The sequence below is a fragment of the Nelusetta ayraudi genome, unplaced genomic scaffold (assembly GCF_046127955.1).
Source record: "Nelusetta ayraudi isolate G7.1 ecotype Tasmania unplaced genomic scaffold, CSIRO-AGI_Nayr_v1 ptg000018l, whole genome shotgun sequence".
NCBI classification, from domain to species: Eukaryota; Metazoa; Chordata; class Actinopteri; order Tetraodontiformes; family Monacanthidae; genus Nelusetta; species Nelusetta ayraudi.
Genome location: NW_027466068.1, coordinates 141,461 through 164,345, shown reverse-complemented (window position 1 = coordinate 164,345; position 22,885 = coordinate 141,461). Strand labels below are relative to the sequence as shown.

General features: G+C 48.6%; 2 protein-coding genes across 2 annotated transcripts; both read right to left on the bottom strand.

Moving 5' to 3' along the window:
- Nucleotides 1–6,935: 6,935 nt before the first annotated feature.
- On the bottom strand, nucleotides 6,936–10,160 carry bmp10 (bone morphogenetic protein 10). Its single transcript, XM_076025466.1, has 2 exons — nucleotides 9,039–10,160; nucleotides 6,936–8,928 (listed from the first exon to the last, which is right to left on the bottom strand). The coding sequence occupies exons 1-2, from the start codon at nucleotides 9,448–9,450 to the stop codon at nucleotides 7,829–7,831; spliced, it is 1,512 nt and encodes a 503-aa protein (XP_075881581.1). The 5' UTR covers nucleotides 9,451–10,160; the 3' UTR covers nucleotides 6,936–7,828.
- Nucleotides 10,161–11,931: 1,771 nt separating this feature from the next.
- arhgap25 (Rho GTPase activating protein 25) lies at nucleotides 11,932–22,444 on the bottom strand. The gene is made up of 11 exons (XM_076025471.1): nucleotides 22,188–22,444; nucleotides 19,647–19,873; nucleotides 19,068–19,155; nucleotides 18,663–18,776; nucleotides 18,024–18,228; nucleotides 15,920–16,043; nucleotides 15,742–15,815; nucleotides 15,538–15,659; nucleotides 14,561–14,715; nucleotides 13,635–14,158; nucleotides 11,932–12,380 (listed from the first exon to the last, which is right to left on the bottom strand). The coding sequence occupies exons 1-11, from the start codon at nucleotides 22,249–22,251 to the stop codon at nucleotides 12,185–12,187; spliced, it is 1,893 nt and encodes a 630-aa protein (XP_075881586.1). The 5' UTR covers nucleotides 22,252–22,444; the 3' UTR covers nucleotides 11,932–12,184.
- Nucleotides 22,445–22,885: the final 441 nt, after the last annotated feature.

Here is a 22,885-nt window from a genome sequence, read left to right as displayed (position 1 = left end):
CACACACACACACAAATGCACAAACGCGCACGCACACATCTGCAGAGGTCGTCCCTCTGCTGGCGGCTGCAGGAACAGTGCAGGGTCGCTCTAACCGCAGCTGGGAGTTGATGAGCTGTGATTTAAGAGCCGCCAGCCAGGTTTCTCCTTTCACAGCCCAAAACATGTCTGGTCTCATCCCCACTGTTTTTTTTTCCTTTTTCTTTTCCTTGCATGGATCGGAACACGCCCTCCACCCGGGTCGCTGCTGCTGCACCGAGGAGAATTTTAATTTGCTTTCAGCTGGGAACCCGCCAGACGACTGGCTGAAATCAATCTGTTGGTTTTATTTTTCACATGAAAACACGAGGGTTTTGTGATTTTTACCGTCTGTCACACACGTCATTATTGTTGATATGGGCCAGAGAGATTTTATAGCTTGACCTCAAGCTGCGTTTGACCACTTAAAATGATGATGAAGTGCATTAAAAACTGTCAGGCGTTGGTGGACTCAAAGTTTATTCGTACGGGAAGCCGGACAATCCAAGGTGGAGAGCCAGTGCAAGCGGTGACAGCGGGGGCAGGCAGGAACGGCGTCGGGGACGGGCGAGGGTCGATACCGGGGACTCAGTCCGAGGCTGAGGCGGGAAGGCAGGGTCGTACGGTCGGTTGTCAACAGGAGAACGAAGGGGCAGCACGACAGGGAGACAAACGCTGGATTACTGACACCAGGCAAAACTGATCATCTGGCAACGAGGGAACACGGGAGACCGGTTTATACAGGCAGTGCCACAGGCGCAGCTCACAGGCGCAAATTGTTGACTGTCAATACTGGGCGGCACCAACTGGAAGAAACCAAAACGCTGGGAATTGGAGGCGGGCACATGAGAGGTGATGAAGAGGCCGTGACAAAAAACAGCTTAAGATGAAAAAGCCTGCAACTTTTTGTTTCTTTTATGTTGTGCTCGAGTGACATAGTTGAGACAATCTAAAAAATATTGAATTTTTCTTTTTTGCTTGTTGTTTGTAAATTAAGGCAGGATTTATGATCTGAAACTTCCAGGGACCCAGGCGACAGTCAAAGGTCATTGTGGGGTTTTTTTCATATTCTTTTTTCCGGGCAACATGGAGGGAGAAAAAAAAAAAAAGGTTTGCAGGAAACTTGTGTGGTTGCTCAGCTGTGAAAATGGACGAGAGCCATACCTTCAGAGGTGAGTCTGAGGCCCTGTTTTCACTTGGTCACTTGTAACTGTTTTGGGGGATTGGATCATGAGAACGGATCTCGCAGCATCTGTTCGCACTTAGCCATTAACATGCGTCTCGAGCATGCCATTTGTGATCGCATCACCCCCATCAACCGATCGCATCAACCTTTATTTTCGGATCAACGGTGGCTGGCAAATTTTCGGATGCCACGTCGCACATTTAATCACATATGTGGGGAAACTGCGACCGCTGCTCCACTGACAAAATACGCAAATGCGGAATGAAATTTATTAGCATCCTAATAAACGAGTCTAACAAAAATGATTTGTTTTCGCTTCTTGTTTGTAACTTTATAATGACGACACAGGGAGGTGGGGCGCCGACCAAGTACGTACACGGGAGAGGTGAGTGGAGTAGGCGGTCGTTAATGTGGACTGAGCTCGCATTCTGTTCGCACGTCCGTGACGAATGCGTTTTTATGCGATGTGACCATGGTATTCGGATGTCAAAACGGATTTGGACTGTTTGCACTTGGTCATTTCATGCGTTTTTCGTATTCCGATCGGCAAAAAACGCATGAAATGACCAAGTGCAAACAGGCCCTCAGTCACGGGGCCGCAAGTGAATCAGCGCCACGCGAACAAGCCGTCCTCAATGGGATGCTGTTCCCTCGAAAACCCAACTGACATATGCAGGCAGTGGTGAAAATCATCAGCAACTTCCCTGACTGGCAGCCTGTGGAGAAAAAAAACATTAGTGAATAAGTATTTCTAACTATTAAAATATAAGTTGCCAAGAAATACACAAAAAACAAAAAAATGTTATTTTAATCTAATCCACTGCCGCTGCTTGCACAGCCCGCTGCAAGTGCTGGCAGAAAAAGTGATCAAACAAGTCACATCAACTTCATTTTTCAGCTCCACAAGACAGAAAAACTCACACACACACACACACACACACACACACACACACACTAAGTATATGTCCGTGTGTGTGTGTACACTGACGGGAAAAGTTGATGGAAACTCGTGCAGCTAACTGACAGAACTGGCACTCGCCACAATAACAGCCACCAAAACGCCACCACCTACAGCATGTTGTGCTCTCTGCCTCCCTCTGCTGCTCAGAAGGAGGAATGACTTGTGTCTCTGAGGGAAAAAAAGACGGTGGAAAGCTGCCACTCATCCTTAACTTCAAGAAAGTGTAGCTGCATGTGCGTGTGTGTGTGTGTGTGTGTGTGTGTGTGTGTGTGTGTGTGTGTCTCAAACCATCTGTCCCAACATGGGAGAGATCAAGTGTGGGGGGGTAAAACTTGAAGTGTCGGGCAAGCTGGTAGACAGACAACCAACCTCAGCTACACGTTGGCATTTTGATGTTGTTGTGGTTTTGATGCCACTTTTTTAATTCTATTTTATATCTTCACATTTTGTGTTCACGGCATCAGGACCGCTGACTGTTCAGTTTTTGACGGGACAACCTTAAAGGTCACCTATTATACAAATTTTCGGGCTTTTGTATTTGATGTCTGGCCCCTCCAGAGCAGCAACGCACGATTTTCCGCGCTGAAAGCTTTTTAGATTTGCGTATCTCGCGGCTCGTTTCCTCGTATTTACTGCGCCCCGCGAAAACTCTCTGTTGCACTTCACTCCACCCCCAGCCTTGCCGGTGCACACCCCCACCCGGGGTCACACTCTTCGTCGCCGCTGAGCCTCACTTCCTCAGTTTGCCGGTGCGGGAGTGAAGAGTAAACGGCAAACTTTATGAAACAGGCACAATTTAAACACTTACCGTCGTGAAGGCTTCACTCTTTAGCAGCTGTTAACCTGCTAATCCAGCTTCTTACTGACCCAGCGCGGCCTGAGTTACAAGTTACGGCACTTTTTGTGCCTTCCGTGTCCCCGGAAATATATTATACTTTGTGTACTGACCGTGTTTTTGTTTTGTATTTTTGCGAGACATCTTAATAGGGCTTAGAATGATTTGGTTTCATACTGTTGACTTGTATCAAAACACTGTCCTAGCAGAGAAAATATGTACGCTGAAACGATCACTTCAGTCATAGAGTCGTTTATTATTAGACAAGAATATCTGCACAACTTACGTCCACACCAAGCACAAAGCAGGAAGAGCTCTATACAACCGATGTTACCATGCTGGCGTGAACATCGCTATAAGGAGCGAAACTTGCGAGTCAAAATCGCTGCCTCTTCAGTTCCGCTGCCAGCGAACACAACACACATAACAAGCAGAGCACGGAGTTAGCGGTGGTGGCTAACAGTTCATCAACACGATTCAGCGGTTGTACGTTGCAAGTAGTCTTAAAACTAATGTTGCTTGAGGTCACAATACACTCACAGTCCTCATACATGTTTTCAAATATTGCCGTGGCTGATTATTCTCTCGTTGTCCACCAGGGGGCCGAGTTGAGCCCGTCTCACTCCCGTTGCCGACCGGACGAGAGGGGTCTGGCTGCAGACCGGTGTTCCATCGCATCCGCATATTAGGCTGAACAAACCTCCAACATTTTCTCTGTTCGTTCTACTCCAACGGTTGTGGTCCTTGGTGCTTCGGTAGTCGCTCGGTATTTTTTATTTTATATTTTTTAATTTCCCTGACACCGAAAAAAACATTTTCTTGGAGCAGCGCATTGCGGAATCACTTCCGGGGGAGGGCGGAACCAGTCCGAGAGGGTGCCGGAGCTTGGCCATGAAAGGAGATCTGGCACACAATGGCGTCATTCCGTGCCCAAATCTCCGTGAACAGAGCGTTTAGAACCATGGCCAACAATTTGCAGGGCTCACGTCCAAACGCATGAACGTCATTATTTGACGATATCGAGATCGTTTGACGATAGGGTTCAACATTGTAACAGTTTTTAAAGCTCAGAAAAGTGGAAAAGCATCATAGGTGCCCTTTAAAATTTTTAGTTAAACCCAATTATTGTCCAACTTCGGCGGTCCCTGCTGGCCAAACAATGGAATGCAGGTATTTGGTGCTCGGCCTCCCTTTTTGGGATCGGCACACAGCAGGATTTTCTTCCCATCTCTGAAACTGCTGAACTACGCCTGACGGAGCTATTTGTCATTTTTGTTGTATTTAATTATTTAGTTTTTGTACATCACCTTTAAACGAGATCACGGCCCTTTTCTAGCCATCTGACCAGCCGATTCCTCTAAACGCACTGAGGTCAGTGAAGAGTGACAGCCACCGCGCACCAGAACCGGGACTTCCAGAGAACTCGGGCTCACTCTGCTCAGTCCGTTCCTCGTTAGCAGGTCCTTCCACCGGCCGGTTTTGAGTTTCGCAACGATTAGATTAAAATTTGTATATTTATTCGTTTCAGAGGGATTTTATTGCTTTCGCCACAGTGGTGCGCTGAGAAGGGCACTTTTCCTGGAAAATGGGAGCAAGAGGGTCAGCTGCTGGTGGAGCTGGTGGGGAGGTGCGGGGGGGCTGCTGGGTGGTGGCAGCGTGGCCGAGAGATGCAGCGATAAACAGCATGTGACCCAACGAGCGGAAACAATCAGCCCCCCCCCCATTACAGAGCTGCACGTCACAGCCGGGGGGGAGTCGCCGACACTCGCCGAAACTCACGTTCACACTCGGTGGCAGCGACTCTGACGCAACCTCTTCTGTACATGGAGATCCGGCCGTCGACGTTGCAGCAGCCAGAGATCAGAAACTCCCACGGCGAGCACGCACTTCCCGCCCGCTGGGGAAACGTTTCAAAGCAAGAGGCCGAGACTCCTCCCACTCTGGCAGCAGTGGCCAGATGCACATTTTTACCGCCGCTTTGTAAATATTCAATTAGGGAGCGTCGCTATTTATAGACGACCTCTGATCCGCTCGTACGTGAGAGCAGCAGATTTGTTTGCTTGGTGAAACACCACAGTGCACTTGTTGTTGGTGGGCCGCTGCCAAGTGATTATAAATTTCTTTCTTTCTCACCCCGAGGGTATCAGGAGATTGAACAAGAACCGTGACTCACTGTCTGAAGCACGAGAGCCGCGTCACCGCTCATTGCACTAATAAAGAACACTTTTGCCGCCAGTGGCCGAGACTACTTCAGCAGAACCTCCCACGCACATTCCTGTCAAGTGACATACGCAGTAAATGTGACAAACGGGCACTAAAAAGAAAAGAGGTCACAACCTGTCGAAAGCTAGCATGATGTCACCTGCAGGTAAAAGACAACAAAAAAAGTGCTCCAGCCGTCGTTTTACAGCAAAGCAAAGAGCCGAGCTTCCGGGTTCATGAGAACACAGTGGTGGAAAAAGTTCTTGTGGTTAAACACTTGCAAGAGAATTTCTGCGTGTGTTTCCAAAGACTTGGCTGCATCAGAGGCAAACACAAAGTAAATTGTTTTTTTTTTTTTTTTTCCAGAGCATGCAGTTCCCAGCTGGATGGAACAACATACATGCAGCCAACTGCACTTGAAGGCTTGAAAGTGATTCTTAGTGCAATACAGTCATTTCTGCATTGAACTCCATTATAAAAAGCTTCATAAAATAATCGACTGGAACACTAAGATTAATTACTCTAACTAGTGCGTGAAAATCAGCAAGGATGTCCTGAACACATGAAATGGCTTTGACAGTTGTCGCCTTGATTAATTGAATGTGATTTTAAAGAGTGAATATCAGGTGTGCAAAATCTTCATCATTAAAGAAAGAAGTTCAATGCTTTAAAATCTCACTTCCTTGCGTGCTTAACTTTAAAGAGTAAAAAAAGCACCCTGGTTTATATTTCATGCTCCTTAAAACAGAGAATTTCACACACTTTGAATTCTGTCCATCGCTTTTAAGTAGACACTGAAAATGGATTTTTAATTAAATGCCATATTATTTTTTGTGGAAGTCCTCTGATGAGGAACATTTCATTTCCCCTGCACAGACCAGCTGGCTGCCGAGTTAGCAAGCTAAATGTAACCATGAGTATTGAAGCGCAAAGCTTATGCAACATACACACACACACACACACACACACACACACACACACACACACACATTTGGAACAAACCTTTCCAGAAAGTTCCTGATGCCGCCGCTGCCACAAAGTTGCGACCTGCTGCAGAAGCTGCTCCTCTCCATCTCGCAGAAGTTCTGCTTCTGATTTGTGCACCTGAAAAAAAACATCCAAGAGTCTAAATGGCTCTTCGGAGGATTGTGTTGAATGAAACGGCCAAATTGTAGAGCAACTGTTTGTTTTGGCCACTTGTAGCTGAACAAACTCTTTGCTCTCCTGGTCGAATTTGTCCAAGCGGTGTTGCCGTACACTGGCACTACAACCAGGATTCTAACTCATCACATGACAAACTACAAACATTTGCCCTAAAAAATGTCAACCTTTAGAGGTATCAGAATTAACAGGGACATTATCTGAATTCGCTAAAAAAAAAATCTTTTTAAAATCCTACGTTATTTTGAAGAATGACCTGATCCAGCCCAGCAGTCTGCTCAGCCATTCATAGAGCGGGTGGTAATAGTACGATGCACACTGGACTCCAGATCTGTGTTTGGGTCCAGATGCTCACAAGCAGGTTTTTCCGTCTGTCGGCTGTCAGCGTGAGCAACAGCAGCCCATTCATTTTATTCATTAGCGGGCCCTCTGCTCACTTTCCCATGGTTCCCTGTTTGTGTGAACTGTGACCCGTGAGCTGATAGTGTTGACGGAGCCATCTGAAAGTCATTCGGTCCAGTAGCAACAACAATTGCAGATTTGGGGCAACAAAGTTGATGCAAAATCAAACATTTGTTAAATTTTTTTCTTTATTGTCTTTTTCCACCCACCGACTTTCCCAGCGAGTCTTAAACTCTGTGCTGCAAATACATTGTCATGGACAGAAAGATAGAAAATAATGCATTACTACATTAATCATACACATAAACATACATTCAGTAGGTATGTGTTGTAAAAATAAATAAATTAGATCAATAAATAGTCTTTTATTTGACTGGAGCAGCAGAGGTATCGAAAGGCTTTAATAAAACAGAGATTTTCTGCAGGTGTTTTTTTTTTTCCCTACGTCGGGTGTCTTTTCTACCCGGTGTCCCGTCAGAAAGTTAATAACAGCAACAATGAAAAAAAAAAAAGAGGCCTTGACGAGTCCCTGACTGGAGATATGTCCGAGCCAGTCAGGAGTATTTGTAGTCCCAAGAATGTGGTCCAAGCGCCTCAAGCAGTGTCCGAAAAATCTCCACCACCACCGTCTTATCAGTGTAACTCCAAGGATGGGGGAGCGGTGAGAGAGGAAGGGGTCGGAACAGTGGCATGTGAAGTGGGAAACTTGGGGCGGAGATAGATAACCCCGCCGCCGGGACCCCAGTGCAGCGCCTACCTATCAGGGAGCTGCAGGAGGTGGGACTGGACGGCTGATGTCTTGTCAGGTGGCCTCAGCGGAGGTCAGTCCGGCTGCACAGGACACACAAAGTGCTGATTCAAGTGGGAAGGAAGATAAACCAAGGGGAAGAGAGAGACGTCAGGGTGGGGGAGGGATGGAGCCCCACCAGTTCCCACAAGGCTGTGAGGGCCACAGGCTCCTGCTTGTATTGTTTAGCATGTAACAGCGCCACCGCCTCCTGGCCCCTCCAACTGTCACCTCTTAAGACTCTTAAGACTCTCTCGCCGGGATCTGGACTGTCGACTATCTGCAGCCGCACTCGGCCACCACCATGCCCTCAAACTTGTTCTTGTAGGTGACGACGCCGGTGTCGTCCAGGTAGAGCAGGGAGATGGGTTCCAGCTTGGTAGGCACGCAGCACGCACGCACCGCCTTCTGGGGGTTCTTAATGTTCATCAGAGTCTGGACGATGGCGTGCTTGGTGGGCGTGACATGCCTGGTGAGCGGGAAGGAGCAGAGGCCGGCGCACTCGAAGGCCTCATAGCCGGCGGGGGCCAGAATCCAACTGTCCCAGCCAATGTCCTTGAACTCCACATACATGGACTGTTTCCGGCAGTGATTGCCCTTGGCGTTGCGCCGGATGCGGGAGGCCGTGTCGTAGATGAGGTTGGAACGCATCTGGATAAGGTCCTCCTCGTCCGGCTCCACCGATCCTCCCTGGTCCTGGTCCGCTCTGCTGCTCCTTGGCTCACCCCACAGATCATTCAGGCGCCCCGCGTCCAAGTCATTCTGCAGGACAGCATCAGACGTTTCGTGGTCAATCATCTCGCTCAGCTCACGCTTGTCGTCGCGGTGGTCACTGCTTGGGTCGTCAGAGAAGACGATCAGCAGAGGTTTGTGCTTTTTTCCGGCGCTGGTGTCAATCTTCATGTCCCCGAGATCCCCGTCTTTCACGTCTTCCATCAAGGCTTGGGCCGCGTCTTCGCCGACCATGCCGGCGATGTGCACCTCCAGCTGGTGTGTAGAGGTCGAGTCCGACCTGCACCAGCGCTGAACAGCAGCAGTGAGGTCAAAGGCCTGCCAGCCGTTGTCGGTGCCGTAGACCTGCCGCGAGGCCAGCTCCAGCAGCCGGATCGGCTCCTCTCTGCCTCGGGATCCGCTGTCTCCCCGCCCCGCATTGCCCTCCGTCACGTTGTGGTTGTCGTCAGCGCCACCTTGGTCATGCAGCTCCAGCTCGTAGACAGTGACCTTGCGGTTAACGCCAGCGTAGAGGTGACGGTCTGTCTGCACCAGGGTGTAGAGGCGGAGCTCGGCGGCGGTGATGTGCTCGTGATGCGGGATTGACACGTTGAAGAGGAGGGAGTGACGCCTCACACCGATGCCCACGACACTCGGGGACGAGTCTGGAAAGACAAGTGTTCACGTTAAACACCCTTGACATTCTTTACTCTTTGATTTCGATTGTTTGTCCTTGATCAGCTTCACGGTAAAAGCCAACATTTTGACCCCCTACCTTCGTTCTTGAAACTGCGGATGATGTTGGCGGTGGGTGTGGCGGTGTGGTCATTCGCAAAGCGGTTGTAGAGCTCCATCATGTACTCCGGCGGCTCCTCCCGCACGCTTAAAGCAGACAGTGGTTCCGGGTCCAAGCCGGACAGGTTGAAGGTGCGCAAGAACTGCTCCTTCAGGCTCTGGAGGAGGCTCTGCATGCTCACGTTGTCGTCCTGCTGCTCCAGCATTGACGGGTCCACCACCCCTCCGTGTCCATCGTCCAGCCCCAGAATGGGCCGATGCCTCTGAAGGGTGGCCGAGATCGGGCCTGCCAGTCCGCAGGGTGTCTGCTGGAGCAGCAGGATGGAACCCAAGACGAGCAGAGTCCTGGACGTGCAGCCGGTTCCCACTTGAGAAATGTAAATGCTCGCCATGTGATACAAAAACAATTGCGCTTCTCCCAGTTACGCCGTCAAGGGTAGTGGATGGGATTCCAGAGGAGGGTATTCCAGTGGTTAATTTCAGGGTATATCAACTAGGGTAAAAGTCCTGGGCTTGAAGAAGAAGCACTGATAGTCCCTTCGGTTTGTATTCCTGCCACTTTAATCCAGACCTCATTAAACTTCACGCACACCTTTGGTGGTCGGCGGTGACGGGGTTGCAGGTCTGCTGGCGTGGTGGCCAAGACTCGGCTCTGTCGGGGCGACTCATGGCCGCTGGTGTCCTCTTCTCTGCCCGCCGTCCTCTGAGCTCTGCTCCTTCCTCTGCAGCACTTCTTTCTATCTCTTATCTGTGACATGGTTGGCTCCGCATTGGTCAGTGCTTATGGCCCCTTATCACACAAAACTTCCCTAATGAGGATTTTTGTAAACACGGCCCGCACCCTCTGTGGAGGGGCTACTTTGTGAATGCTCCAGGGTTGATTTTCTTCATTTGTTTATTTGCTTTTGTAAATGGTCGGGCCGCTGCACGCTGCCGCCTGGGCTCCATTGACCGGTTGTGTTTTTTTGGGACGAAACGCACCGAGGCTCGGTTTGACACGGGTGAATGTAACAGGATGTATCGGCTAGACAAACACGTGTCTGCATGAAATTGAAATGCAATGAGGTGTGAGGCCTTAATGATAGGACATTTTCAGTTGTTGTTTGGTTATGTTTACTGAAAACAAACTCTGCAACTGATTGGAGAGAATATTCCAGAATCCTCCCCATGATAAAACACATATCAAGAATTATTGTGAGGGGGCAAAGAAAGAAATTATAAGCTTATAAGAATAAAATAATGGGCCAAGTGTGCTTCAGTTCACTTCTGTGCTCACAGTTTATGTTTGTAACTAGTCATAATAATCATTTCTACATTATTGTGTGCATTTAGTTTCATAAGGGGACAAAATGTTGCGCTGCAACACTTTTTGTCTTTGCTGTTTCCGAACACAAAGGTAGGAGACAAAGAAGAAGAAGAAGTGTGGATTAAGAAAACAAACAAAAAACTTAACTCTATTGGTAAACAGCAATTTGTGTGCAATTAGAGACAACCTATCAAGATGAGGTAGATTGGTGACAAAAACTCAATGATTCCAAAAATTTTAAGCACATGCTGTCCAAGTGAGTCAGTGTCGTGTGCACACGAGCTCATGATTTTACAACATGGAACAGAAAAGATTAAATTTCAAACATATCTGAGACTTTGAAGGTGATCCACGTCTCTCTTCTTGCTAACTTCCTGTCTGTTAACTCACAGAGCCTAAAACACTGACGTCATCTGACGCGACCTTTCGAAGTAATAGAAAACAAAGTTGTACAACCATTGAGATGCTATCACTGCGCCGCACCGTCGCACTCAGACCCAGAAACTTGTGACTCGGAGGGAAACGCTGAGGCCTCTCTGTAAACTGGGCGACTTCCTGTTAACGGCACTTTTTACCGTCACAGGGGAGAGTGGGGGGTTGGTGGAAAACTGAGGGGGGCCAAGAGGCACCTCGCGGCATATTTTTCGGATTCGCTGTCGCGTCCGCTCGGCTGCGCTCCGACTCATTCCTGAGCTTCTTGGCGTGACCCACAGATACACTCTGATTGAGGCTCCGCCACACTGCTGGGAAAGAATGAATCCCTCTTCCTGCCGCTGCCACTCGTCTGCCAGGCTGACGCTTGACAGACGCTCGGCCGCCGAGCATCGGCTCTTCCTGGTGGCAGCCGGCCGGCCTGATAACGACCAGGTCGGTCTGGACTCGCACGGCAGCTCCGGGCGTCGGATGTTTCATTGTCTCAGTGCTTTGTTGTTTAGGAAAACCAGAGGGAACATTTGGTGCAGTTGTCAGACTGTGGATCGCAGAGTTTCTGTACGTTGAGGGCGCTAAAACACCAGTCAGGGCAACTGGTTCCGTTACATTATTGATGACCCCTAATCCACCTTAATGAAGCGGAGCCAATTTTGTGGAGCTACTTTTCAGCCCAAGGCAAAACAAAAGTTTGCCAGTGTCTTTAGTTCACGCCTCTAGAATGTGAAAGCCAAACCCCAGCTACTTTAGATCTTGACGCATATGTCAAATGATTATGGGCTTGCAGACACTAAGCTTTACTTTCTTGAATATCTGAGACTTTGGCAAAACAAAGATGGACCTTTTTTTTTTTGACACTTGATAGGATTGGATGATTTTGTTTGATGCTACAATTGTAATGGTGCTTCGGTACCCAGCCATACTTGGAACCACAGGAACACAGTGACAAAATCTTGATTTGTGGCTCTTAAGTCCAAATAACATGATTTTGTTGATGAAATCCACTCATTGCTTCAGAACCGTAGTTTAAGTCAATCGGTTCTTCAACACTGACGAACTGGTGTCAGTTTGGTAGTTTGCAGGATGTTTTTTTTTTTTTTCGTGCATCAACAAAGATGCATAAAGAAATGCACAAAGATGCAAACATGTTCAACATTTATTAACTTACTGTTAAAGATACATATAACACCCTGCATTTGTGTTCCATTTAGTCCACGTGGCGTCCACAGTATCATCAGCCAACCGGAAACATTTTTGCCTCACTCACACCGACGAAAGAACCAATAATTTATTTGAAAGGTCTCTAAACTCTGTGTTCGCTGCCGCCATGATCGTGTTTCGACCATCAACTGGAACCTTTTAAAAGAAACAAAATAATAAAAAAAAACAGGTTAGGTGGGAGCCTGTGTGCTGTTGAAGCGCTGGATGTCTCTCTGCAGCTCCTGCTTGCTTCTCTGGACCTCATCGCGACTCCGCTCAGCGTTCTTTAGGGAGAGCTCCAGAGCGGCCTCACGGCGGCGACTTTCTTCAAGTGCCGACTGGAGCTCAGACACTTTGGCCCTCAGCTCCTTGTTCTCCTGCCGCAGACTGACACAAGATGCAGAGTTTCAGAGTTGAATCCGTTGGGGGAAAATGGCCGGACAGCAGCTGGATCGAGTCAGGAACCAAAAATCTGCCCCTCAGCTGATAAAATTAGGGGCGCAAACAGACGTCCCTGCCAGGTTATCGCTGTAGCGTCACCACCTCATGAATCTCAGACCGAGGAGACACTCAGATCTTTAGTGACCAGGAAGAATTTCTAACTTTTCATCGAGTGGAACAAACAAACAAACAAACTTGACAGAGAGTTTCTGCAGTTTTTGTAAATCCACTTGCAACTTGGGACGCTGAGAAAGGGGCTAATGCTAATTAGCAAGTGCCTAACATCCCAAGTCAGGCAACATTTTTGAAATGAATCTTTGAAGCAAAGCAAACTGGTGAGTTGGTAAAAGGTTCTTACTGTAGTTTTCAAACGTTAAAAGCACTAAAATGTTTAAATGGTCACAAAGATACAACTGTGCTAAACTAAACTGGTCCAAAACATGCTCGGCTTTACAGTCAATTTGCTTTTGCGCTGAACAGTTGTCGTTTTCGTAGATCTATGGCCTGTAAATATTTTGTACAGGCTAAAAGAAGTCACTCTACTGCACAACTGTGTTGTTGTGTTGTGTTGTCAGCGTGGTGACGCGTTTTGTGTCATCGTCAGTGAGCCAAGAATAATAATATATTTTCTGTTGATTCCTGTGAAACTTGCTCCAGTGTAAATAGCTGCTCTTTGTCTTTTTCCCTCTTCAGTTCAGACAGTAATATTTACGTACCACTAGAGGCCTCATTGCACTGGGTGACCACACATCCTGTTTTCTTGTCCTGGCCTTCTGGTTTTTGTTTTTTTCATCAAGTGTCGAAAATGCCCTGGTGGCAGAGTATCTTTCATTTTGCATAATTTGTAAAAAGGTTGTGAGAGACAGAGGCAACTTCTGTGACGCCAATTTGAATTTGTGTCTTTGGTTATACAATTAGTACTATATATAAATGTTTTCCCCTACAAAGGAGGCGTACTTTAAATATATTGAAATGATAAGGCATCTTTGAGTAAACGTTGAGTGTCTCATTGCATTATCACCCCTTCACGGTGTGCTTTATACAGCTGCTGTGACTCACAATTTTCAGCAAGAGGTGAAATGTCAACTTCTTTTTAAAATTTCGGCTTGTGGTGAAGCAGCTATTAAGAGAAGCAGGAAGAAGAGGAGATGACGTACAGAAAACATCTGTCACTTCCAGGAAGTGGCAGACATTTCTCACCTGTCTGGGAGCTGCTGGTTGTCTCTCTTCTCCTCCGGCCTCCTGTGGACCTGCTGAGTGGACGGGATGGACGCCGGCTTCTCCGAGCTTCCCTGAGAGTCACTGTTGGCTTTGCGGGGGCCGGCGTCAGCCGAAGCCTTGGCGTCACTTCCTCCCGCCGCCGCCGCCGCCGCTGCCACCTCCTTCTCCTCCTCCTCCCTGGTGGTGGTCGTAGGCTGGCCGAACAGGGAGCCTGAGGTGCGCAGGTCCAGGATCTTGAAGATGTCCTCGGAAAAGGTCCCAGAGCTCTTCTCCTCCAGGCTCTCCTGCAGGCGACTCCAGCGGTTGACGGCGTCCGCCTTGGCCGCCATGCCAGTCAGAGGACAGTTGAAGGTGGGCAGCGTCTGAGTGCGCTTGCGGGGACTCTCGAGGTGAAGAGGCGGCGAGAGGGGCGATGAGAGGGGCGAGTGTCGGCGTCGGTCCAGGTCCAGGCTGTCGTTGTCATCGTCCTCCTCCGGAGACTCGGACAGTGAGGCGTCGCCCATCTGGGACCAGAGAGGCAACAACTCAGACATTTTGGTCGGATGGTGGCAAAGCTCAAAGTGACGTTCCAGCTCTAGAGGTCCTAACACACCAGGAGCAAATTTGCAAGGCGAATAATAAATAGTAAAATAAATAATATGATATAAATAATATGAACATTTTTTATCATTACCACCAATTCTTATTTCAAATCTTTTAGACAACATTTTGAATCCGATTTTGTGTTTATTCTTTAGGGATTTTGTCCATTCTGCAGCTAGCAGAAGCTGCTGCTCGAGGCTACTCGCTCAGACTTCCTGCCATGCCTTCTACTGGACAACATCCTGTTTCGAGGCCACGGTGACACACAAAGTCAGAGCGGCAGATCACAAACACGGCCGGGGCCTCGTCGTGTGTGGTCGAACCTCGGCCGACTCCCAGCCCACAAAGCTCCGGGGAGCGTTCTTCTGGCTCTCTGCCTTCTTTCGGGGGGGAGACAGCAGCACGTCTTTGGAGGGAGGAAACAGCGCCTCGTGCTGCCTGATCATCACCGTCATCAGATTCTGGATCTGAGGAGTCGCTGTGAAGGGAAACAGACAGCAAGGCAAGAAGGTTAGCCACCGTAGCCACGGCTGTTTGACAGCTGACAGGTGATTTGTTCCTTGAACCTTTTCGAAAACTGCCGTGTTAAAGATGAATAAGTGCAACAGAGGTGCATTTAATAATCCTGCAGGCTGGATGGTGAGACTAAAGTGCTCACACTCTCAGATCTTTTTTCAGCCAATTTGGTTCCAACGAAAAGCGGCAAAAGAACATCCTTTTAAAGCGCAAGTGGGGGGGGGGGGGGGGAAGAGCGGTGGAGTGATGTTGTGAGAGGAACAGGAAGCTGCTGCCAGCTTGTAAACAGTGTGTGTATCAGCGTGGACGGTGCAGTTGGTCAGTCTCATGGGCTGTGCGTCCTACTGAGGAGAAGAGCCCTGCTGGTTTCCCTCTGCTGAGGGAGAAAGGTTAAGTAGGGGCAGCTGGACGCCTCTCTTCCGAAAGGCTTCTTCAGATGAACTGAAGAGAGCTTTCAAAGACCAAACATCTTCAAGATCGCCAGACACAGTACAGCTGGCCCCACTTGGAGAGGAAGAAAGAGGATTTTAATCAATGTTTTGTCTCATGTGGAATGGAATGAATGGATGGGTGGAATCGTCCCATCTGGGATGAGGTCATGTGACTCATCAACATCTGAGCAAGCAGGAAGTAGACTTTAGGGAAATCAAGACTTCTGTAAATTTCTATTGTGGAATTTTTTCTTTTTTCCCAGCCGCTGAGCAACAGTGACTAGTTCCCTCTCATCACCACTTTGCTTGCATGTGTGTGTGTGTGTGTGTGTACGTGCATGCACTTCGCCCACCCTTCATCACGGTGAAGGGGTCTTCTATCTGAGGCTTGAGCAGGTTGATGCCCATCACGGTGGCCAAGTTCTCCACGTTCATCTTGTTGACGGCCGCGTGACGCTGCACCTCGAACAGGAAGCTGCGAGGAGGAAGAGGAAACGCGCTGGTTACCGACTTCCTGAGATCTCCGCCCCCTCCCTGCCCAGCCACGCCCCTCTCACCGGCAGATGTAGCTGAGGAGGTTGTAGTTGATCCTGGGCAGCAGCGCCACCTGCTGCTCCAGCTTATTCCAGCCCTGGGTGAAGAGGAAGAGGAAGAGGAAGAGGAGAGGGAGGCTCATTTTGTGGCCGGAAGTGGCCGGAAGTGGCCTCGTCACCACTTCATTGCTTCCAGACAAACCTCGGAGTCCAGCGGGTCGGTGCAGCTCAGGAAGTCGTGGTACTGCGTCCACGGCACCACCGGCACCGGCAGTTCGCGCAGGTACAGCTTGAGCAGCGATGCCACCGTGTGGACGTCGGTGTCACTGCAGGCAAAAGACAAAAACAAGTAGTACAATTAGGTTTGGTTTTTCTTTTTTCTTATTTCTTTTTTTTCAATGCAAATTTAAGATGTGAGTCTTCTTCATTCATCACATGTTTTTGTCTCAGATTTAATGTTTAAAATTTAGCATGAATTATTATTGTACTATGTTTCCAGGTTGTTTTGGTTTTTTATGTTTAAATACTGGTTTAGGAGACCAGTTGTTATTTCTATTTTCAGTCATGTGATTACTAAAGAACCTGAGGAGTTAAAAAAAAATCTTGAAATTAATTTTAAGAAATTGTGTGGATTTTTGTTTAAAAAATGAAAACATGCAAATAATTAAAAAAAACAAAAAACAAACTAAAACAAATTGAATGAAATGTGGAAATATTTCAGTAAAATGCGCAATTTAAGATCATCTAGTTCTGTAATAATTCTTATTACTTCCCAGCTGTAGTTAAAGACACATGTTGACAATTTATTTTGTAATAGAAACACGGGGAAAGTTTTTTTTTTTTTTTGCCAATTGTGATTTTATTTTTCAATCTAAGAACCCGACAGTGCGTAAAAAAAAACAAACTTTGTCAGACACACTGTCTCCTGCATGTGTAGCAGCTGCTCAGCCAGCGATAATAGCGACAGCAGCTTCCTCCCCAACGAAGAAGAGAACAGGATGTGGTCGGACTGTGAGCAGACAGAAATCTTTTGAGCCGCTCTGCGTCTCACTCATCTCTCCAGACTTTCTCAGAAGCAGAAGAAGAAGAGGGAGGGCGGAGGGGGGAGGGAGAAGGAAGAGAAAAAAACGAGTACAGAGCGGATGATACTGCTGACGATTGAGGTTTGGCTTGTTTTCCTTATATAGCAGTGACTGTCTAACCAGCCACTCACACTGATTTCCACACACACACTGAAATCATGAGCACGTCTGCTGATTCGAGAGGAATTGATGCTTGTTCATCCGTCTGGTTAAGAGGGAGTTTAAGGACTCAGTGTATGAATTCAGAATCAAGTCATAACAAATCCAACAGCCGTTCTGGTTGTCAGAACGGCTAAAACAAGACAAGGAGAAGTACACCAGTGCTCATTGTTTCTCCGAATCTGATTGGCTGGTCCACATGTCAATCTATCAGGGCCTCATCCCTATATTCAACATCCATACATGCGTGCATCCATCCATCCATCCATCCAGCCTATCTGACTATCCATCCAGTCAATCGTCCATCCATCCATCCATCTGACTATCCATCCGGTCATCCGGCCATCCATCCATCCATCCATCCATCCATCCATCCATCTGACTATCCATACAGTCATCCATCCATCCACCCATCCATCCATCTATCATCCTTCTGACTATCCATCCAGTCATCCACCCATCCATCCATCTATCATCCATCTGACTGTCCATCCAGTCAATCGTCCATCCATCCATCCATCATCTATCTGACTATCCATCCAGTCATCCATCCATCTATCCATCCATCTATCATCCATCTGACTATCCATCCAGTCATCCATCCAGTCATCCATCCATCCATCCATCCACCCATCCATCTGACTATCCATCCAGTCATCCATCCATCCATCCAATTATCCATCCAGTCATCCATCCATCCATCTGACTATCCATCCAGTCATCCATCCATCCATCCAATTATCCATCCAGTCATCCATCCAGTCATCCATCCATCCACCTGACTATCCATCCAGTCATCCATCCATCCATCCATCTGACTATCCATCCAGTCATCCATCCATCCATCCGACTATACGTCCATCCATCCATCCATCCGACTATCCGTCCATCCGTCCATCCATCCAGTCATCCATCCATCCATCAGTGCTTCTCCAGTTGCTAATCAACCTAGTGTGCCTGTCTTTGGAGTGTGGGCGGAGCCAGAGTTAAAGGCCCCACCCGGGGCCTGGGAATCGAACCCAGGACCTTCCTGCTGCAAGTCAAGACGACAGAAGGCGGGGCTACCTGGGGAAGGACGGCCTCTCTCCGGCGTCGAAGGCGTCCCGGAACTGTTTGACGGCGTTGTCCTGACCGGGCAGCCGGAAGATTCCCTCCTCGTCCAGGCCGTGCTCCTTGATGAACTCCACGCACTTCTGCACAAGGATGGGAACCGTGCGCGGCCCGAAGCGCTGCTCATAGGTCACCGTGTCCTCCAGACTCTTCCCAAACACTGCGGAGGTGATGAGTGATGATTGATGAGTCGGAAGGTGTCGGGTCAGCGGTTCGCAGATGACGTGTTGGTGGCTTCACACTGTTTCTTTGAGTTGGTGATGGGAAAATTTGTGTTGCCTGCGTTTATCTCGCAGCATCTTAACAGGTTGCCAAAGTTGGCGACTAAATGATAGTATATGGAAATACGTCATTTATGGTTTGGTTTATGACGTCATCGTTTCAAAAGACGCAAAGGAGAAAATTATTTAAGGAAAAAAAGGCAGATGCCCAGAAAAAAATACAAGTGCTCCAAAGGTCATTTCATAATGTAGTATTAATATCTGTAGTTCAACTGAAAACTACTAATCTAACACACTAATGAAAAATCTAATAAGACAACATGGACAACGTGAAGGCAGCAGGAAGCTGGACGCCCAGCGGTCTGAAACTGACCTCCGTTGGTCGGCACTCCGATGACCTTCCGCAGTGCTCGCACCCACTCGTCCAGGTCGGCCTGCGAGCTGCTCATGAGAACGATGGGGCTGCGCTCCTGGTCGGGGGTAGAGCCTGCAGAGAAGCAGCCGCCGTCAGTCCTGCACACAGACTGATGAGACTTCTTGGTATTTTCTCACTTCTGGTGGTTGGTTGAGTAAATGCTAACGTGTGATGATGTGAGAAATTGCCCTTTATAAGGGCCCATATTATGAACCTGGCTGCTTAACCTCAACTTCTACAACAAAGGGCACTGGTTATTGGCCATACCCTCCTGCCAGGTGTTGGCTCCACATTTCCTCAAAACTCAACAAATCAAACATCAAATCAAACGGGCGGCAGCAGTGGCGGCGAGCTGCTTCTTACGTGGGACGATCTCGAACAGGTACTTCCCTGGGTCGTCGGAGTTCAGCGGCAGCTCGTTGACTTTACTGAAGCTCACAGGGATGACGCCCTGCAGAGCCACAAACAAACAAAACCAGTTGACACTCATGGTCCAGGCGCTGTTCACACTGTCGCTGCGGCTTCACCTCTGACTTCTCCGTTAACATCACCTGCCTTGTAGGGTCCAGCATGTCATTGCAGCTATATTGAGCTTTCAGCTGAAGTGCAACATTCACTCCAACCTTCTACAATAATCCGCAACTCGGTCCTGTCAGCGGTGAAAAAGCCTTGAAATCCAAAACCTATGTGATGTCACAAAGGGCTGTGAGACCTCCCTCGGGCAGGTGTTGGCTACACCCATGTTTAACACCCTCTCAAAAATGTGGAATGTGCTATGAAGCGTCCGTTTTAGCAGGTGGCTGCAAACACGGGGCTAAACATGTTGCCTCCTGGGCTTTCTGGGATTTTCAAATGAAAAATTGGATGTGTGTGTGTGTGTGTGTGTGTGTGTGTGTGTGTGTGTGTGTGTGTGTGTGTGTGTGTGTGTGTTGATGACCTCACCTGCACGGCGGTCTCCTTGTCCTTGTGGTAGGTCAACGTGGTTCCTCTCAGCACGAAGTAGCGCTGGTGCCAGTTCTTCACCAGGCCCCTCTGCTGCTTCTTCAGCCAGCCGGCCTTCAGCGGCCGGTCCATGGGCTTGGAGGAGCGCACCAAGCTCGAGCCACCACCGCTGCCGCCGCCGCCGCCGCCGCCACCTCCCTCTCCGGGGAACACGCTCCTGGATCGAGCTGCCAAGCACAAACCAGAATCATGAGCTGCAACACAGACCAAACTTCTGCACCGTGTGAAACTGGGGATCAAAGTTTCCTCTTTTTTCATGCTAATGTGCAGCCTGGGTGGAGCTGCGGCTCCGAGCTGATCAGCTTCCCACAGAGGAAGGAATGGAAGCAGCTGTGCGTATTCAACACAAGGTCAAGACTGTCAAAAAGAAGAAGGAGAAAGAGAAATAGACGACTTCTGTGACCGCCCAACTCGGGACAAAGTCTTGCTTCTTTATTTCTTTATTTCTGGTTTCCCAGGAAGAAGAAGCTACCTTGAAGATGCCAAAGAGACCAAAGGAGGCATCGTATTAGGCAAGAAGAAGAAGTAGAAGAAGAAAGAGGAGCCGAGCAAGGGGCGGAGCAGAGCAGGCAGCCCAGATGATCAATATACAGAATGCCTCCTCAGATAGTTTCAGAAAACCTGCCTGGTGCTGCCTGAAAGGCTGCTAATTGGTCATTTGTCATTCTGACCAAGTGGAGGTCATTTGTATTGGTGCGTTGGGGGACTGCGACAATTCAGGCTTCCATCCAGCTGCCCTGCAGGGCGGGACTGAGCACGACGAGACGGGTGGCCAGAGTCGGAAGAAGAAGTAGAAGAAGAAGGGCTGTGGTGGAGTAAACAGGAAGCTGCTGCATCATTATCATCGGCACTCTGAGACGTCTCCACCTAGAGGTCTGCGCTGCCTTTGGTCTAAATTTAACAGCATCATCCTCCCTTAGCTGGTGGGCACACACACACACACACACACACACACACACACACACACACACACACACACACACACAAAGAGAGGTAGGATGTCACACCACACCCACAGCTGAAAAACACCCCTGATTGTGATCTTCACTCTCACGGTCCTCAAAGCATTTACGTCAAACATAGTTTGATCAAATACAATCAGAGGTTACAGTGCTGGAGATCAGATGTTGGTTATGGAGAACAGATGACTGGGATCCAGGCTGTAGTAGCATCCAGAGGGTTTTCAAGTTCCAGAAAGCTTGTCAAGCCTTTCAGAGGCAAGGTTTGTAAAAAGCTGAGGCAGAAGGGTGATGGTTGGAAGAGAAACTCTGGAGACGTTTGCAAGAAACCCGGAACACGGAGGAGTTCATCAGGGACATCTGCCTCAGAGAACTGAGAACTTTGGGAAATTTGGAGCCTCAAAACTCAAAAGTGATGGTTCGCCAGTGAAGAAAGGTACCAACAACTGAGGATCCTTGAGGTCCAGTTGACATATGTGAGGCCACACTCACTCACCAGAACACAGGGCCTGAGATCCAGTAGGGAGGAACCAGGGGCATTAGAGATCTGGGCCTCAGGGACTTTACGGATGTTGGGTTTAGAGAACATAAGAACTGTGGGTTCCTTTGAGATGCGGTAGCATGCACTACAGACAGGTCGACCTCGTACACTGGAGAACCAGAGGGAAAGAACCGGGGTCTTTGAAAATTTAGAACCCTCAGACCTTTGAAAATACAGAACCTGATTCTGATCTCAACCATTTCCCCTTGTTTTTAGCAATCAGACTCACAACTGTCTGACAACGACATTCAAACATGAGTGTCAACTGCTGGTCCTGAGCAGAAACCGAGTCTGTTGTACCAATTTCCGGCCCGAGAACCCTGCATCACACGCAGTGAAGCTGAAAAAAAAAAAAAAAAAAAAAACACGAAATACACACAAAAAAGTCCCCCAGCCATCAGGCGCCATGGAGGAAGCTGCTGCTGCAGGCGCTCAGAGCCCGTCACTGCGTCTGTTGCAACCGTCGAGAGGAATCCAGACATGTTGCCGCACAGAGTCGAAGGCAGCGTCTACGTGTCCAAACCACCAGCATTAAATTGGGCAGGGTTTGTTTGTTCTTTAAAAATGCATATAAAGATCGGTTCCAACACAAACACACTTGGCTTTCTGAGGGCAAAACACTGATTTGTGTGTGAACGACGAGTTTGGAGAGGAGGAAAAAAAAAGGTCACAGTCAGCGCAGCATGCGGTGGTTGGCATCGTCACGCAGCCTCTCCAACCCTCTCGCTCTGCCACGCTGCACAGCCAGGAGGGTTTTTCACTCTTCACCTCCAGTCGTCAGCTTGTGAGGAAGCAGCCTGGTGGAGAAACGGTCTGAATCTGCTCCTCTACACCTCCATCTGCTCCGAGTCTACGGCCAGCAGCAGCAGCAGCAGCAGCAGATAGAGGGAGGGTGCCGGCAGTGGTGTCGACAGTGAACGCAGCGCGGCCGGCCGCTCAGCTGTCTGTCTGTCTGTCTGTCTGTCTGTCTGTCTGTCTTACCTATGCGAGACGGGTCGGACTTGAAGGTGCTGAAGTCCCAGTTGCGAGGTAGTTTGAGAGACATGGTCCGTCTTGTGTCTCCTGAGTCACAGGTCAGCGTTCCATATCTGTCTCACTCATTCACACACACACACACACTCACACATTCACACACACACAAACATACGCTCAGATACAGATACAAACACACACTCACTCACAGGCACACACAACACAGAGAGGAGATAAACCGCATCGCACTTCCTATTTCCTGTGTGTTAATGTTTCTTCTTCTTTTTCTCTTCCCCCCACCTCTCTCTCTCTCTCTCTCTCTCTCTCTTTCTCTCTCTCTCTCTCTCTCTCTCCTCTTCACGTTGCCTTCACCTCCATGTTCATACTTGTTCTGGAGAGATATCTATTTTAAAAAGTGCACTTTGTGAAATTCCCCTCAGAGAAGCTGCAGATTCCAGATTCTTAACGGCGTGCGATCAGTGTTGATTCCAGTCAACGCTGGTGGCATGAATGACTGGAATCCTTCTCCTGCACGAAGAGCATTCTGGAAACTGGCCCACTGTGATGTCACAAAGGGCAGTGATTAACCCTCACTGGCTGGTGTTGACTCCGCCCACGGAGTCAGTCCTGTCTCTTTAAATGTGCGAGGTCTGTCAAAGCATTGGTCTGAGCAGGAAGGTTGTAAACACAGGGCTAATTATGCCACT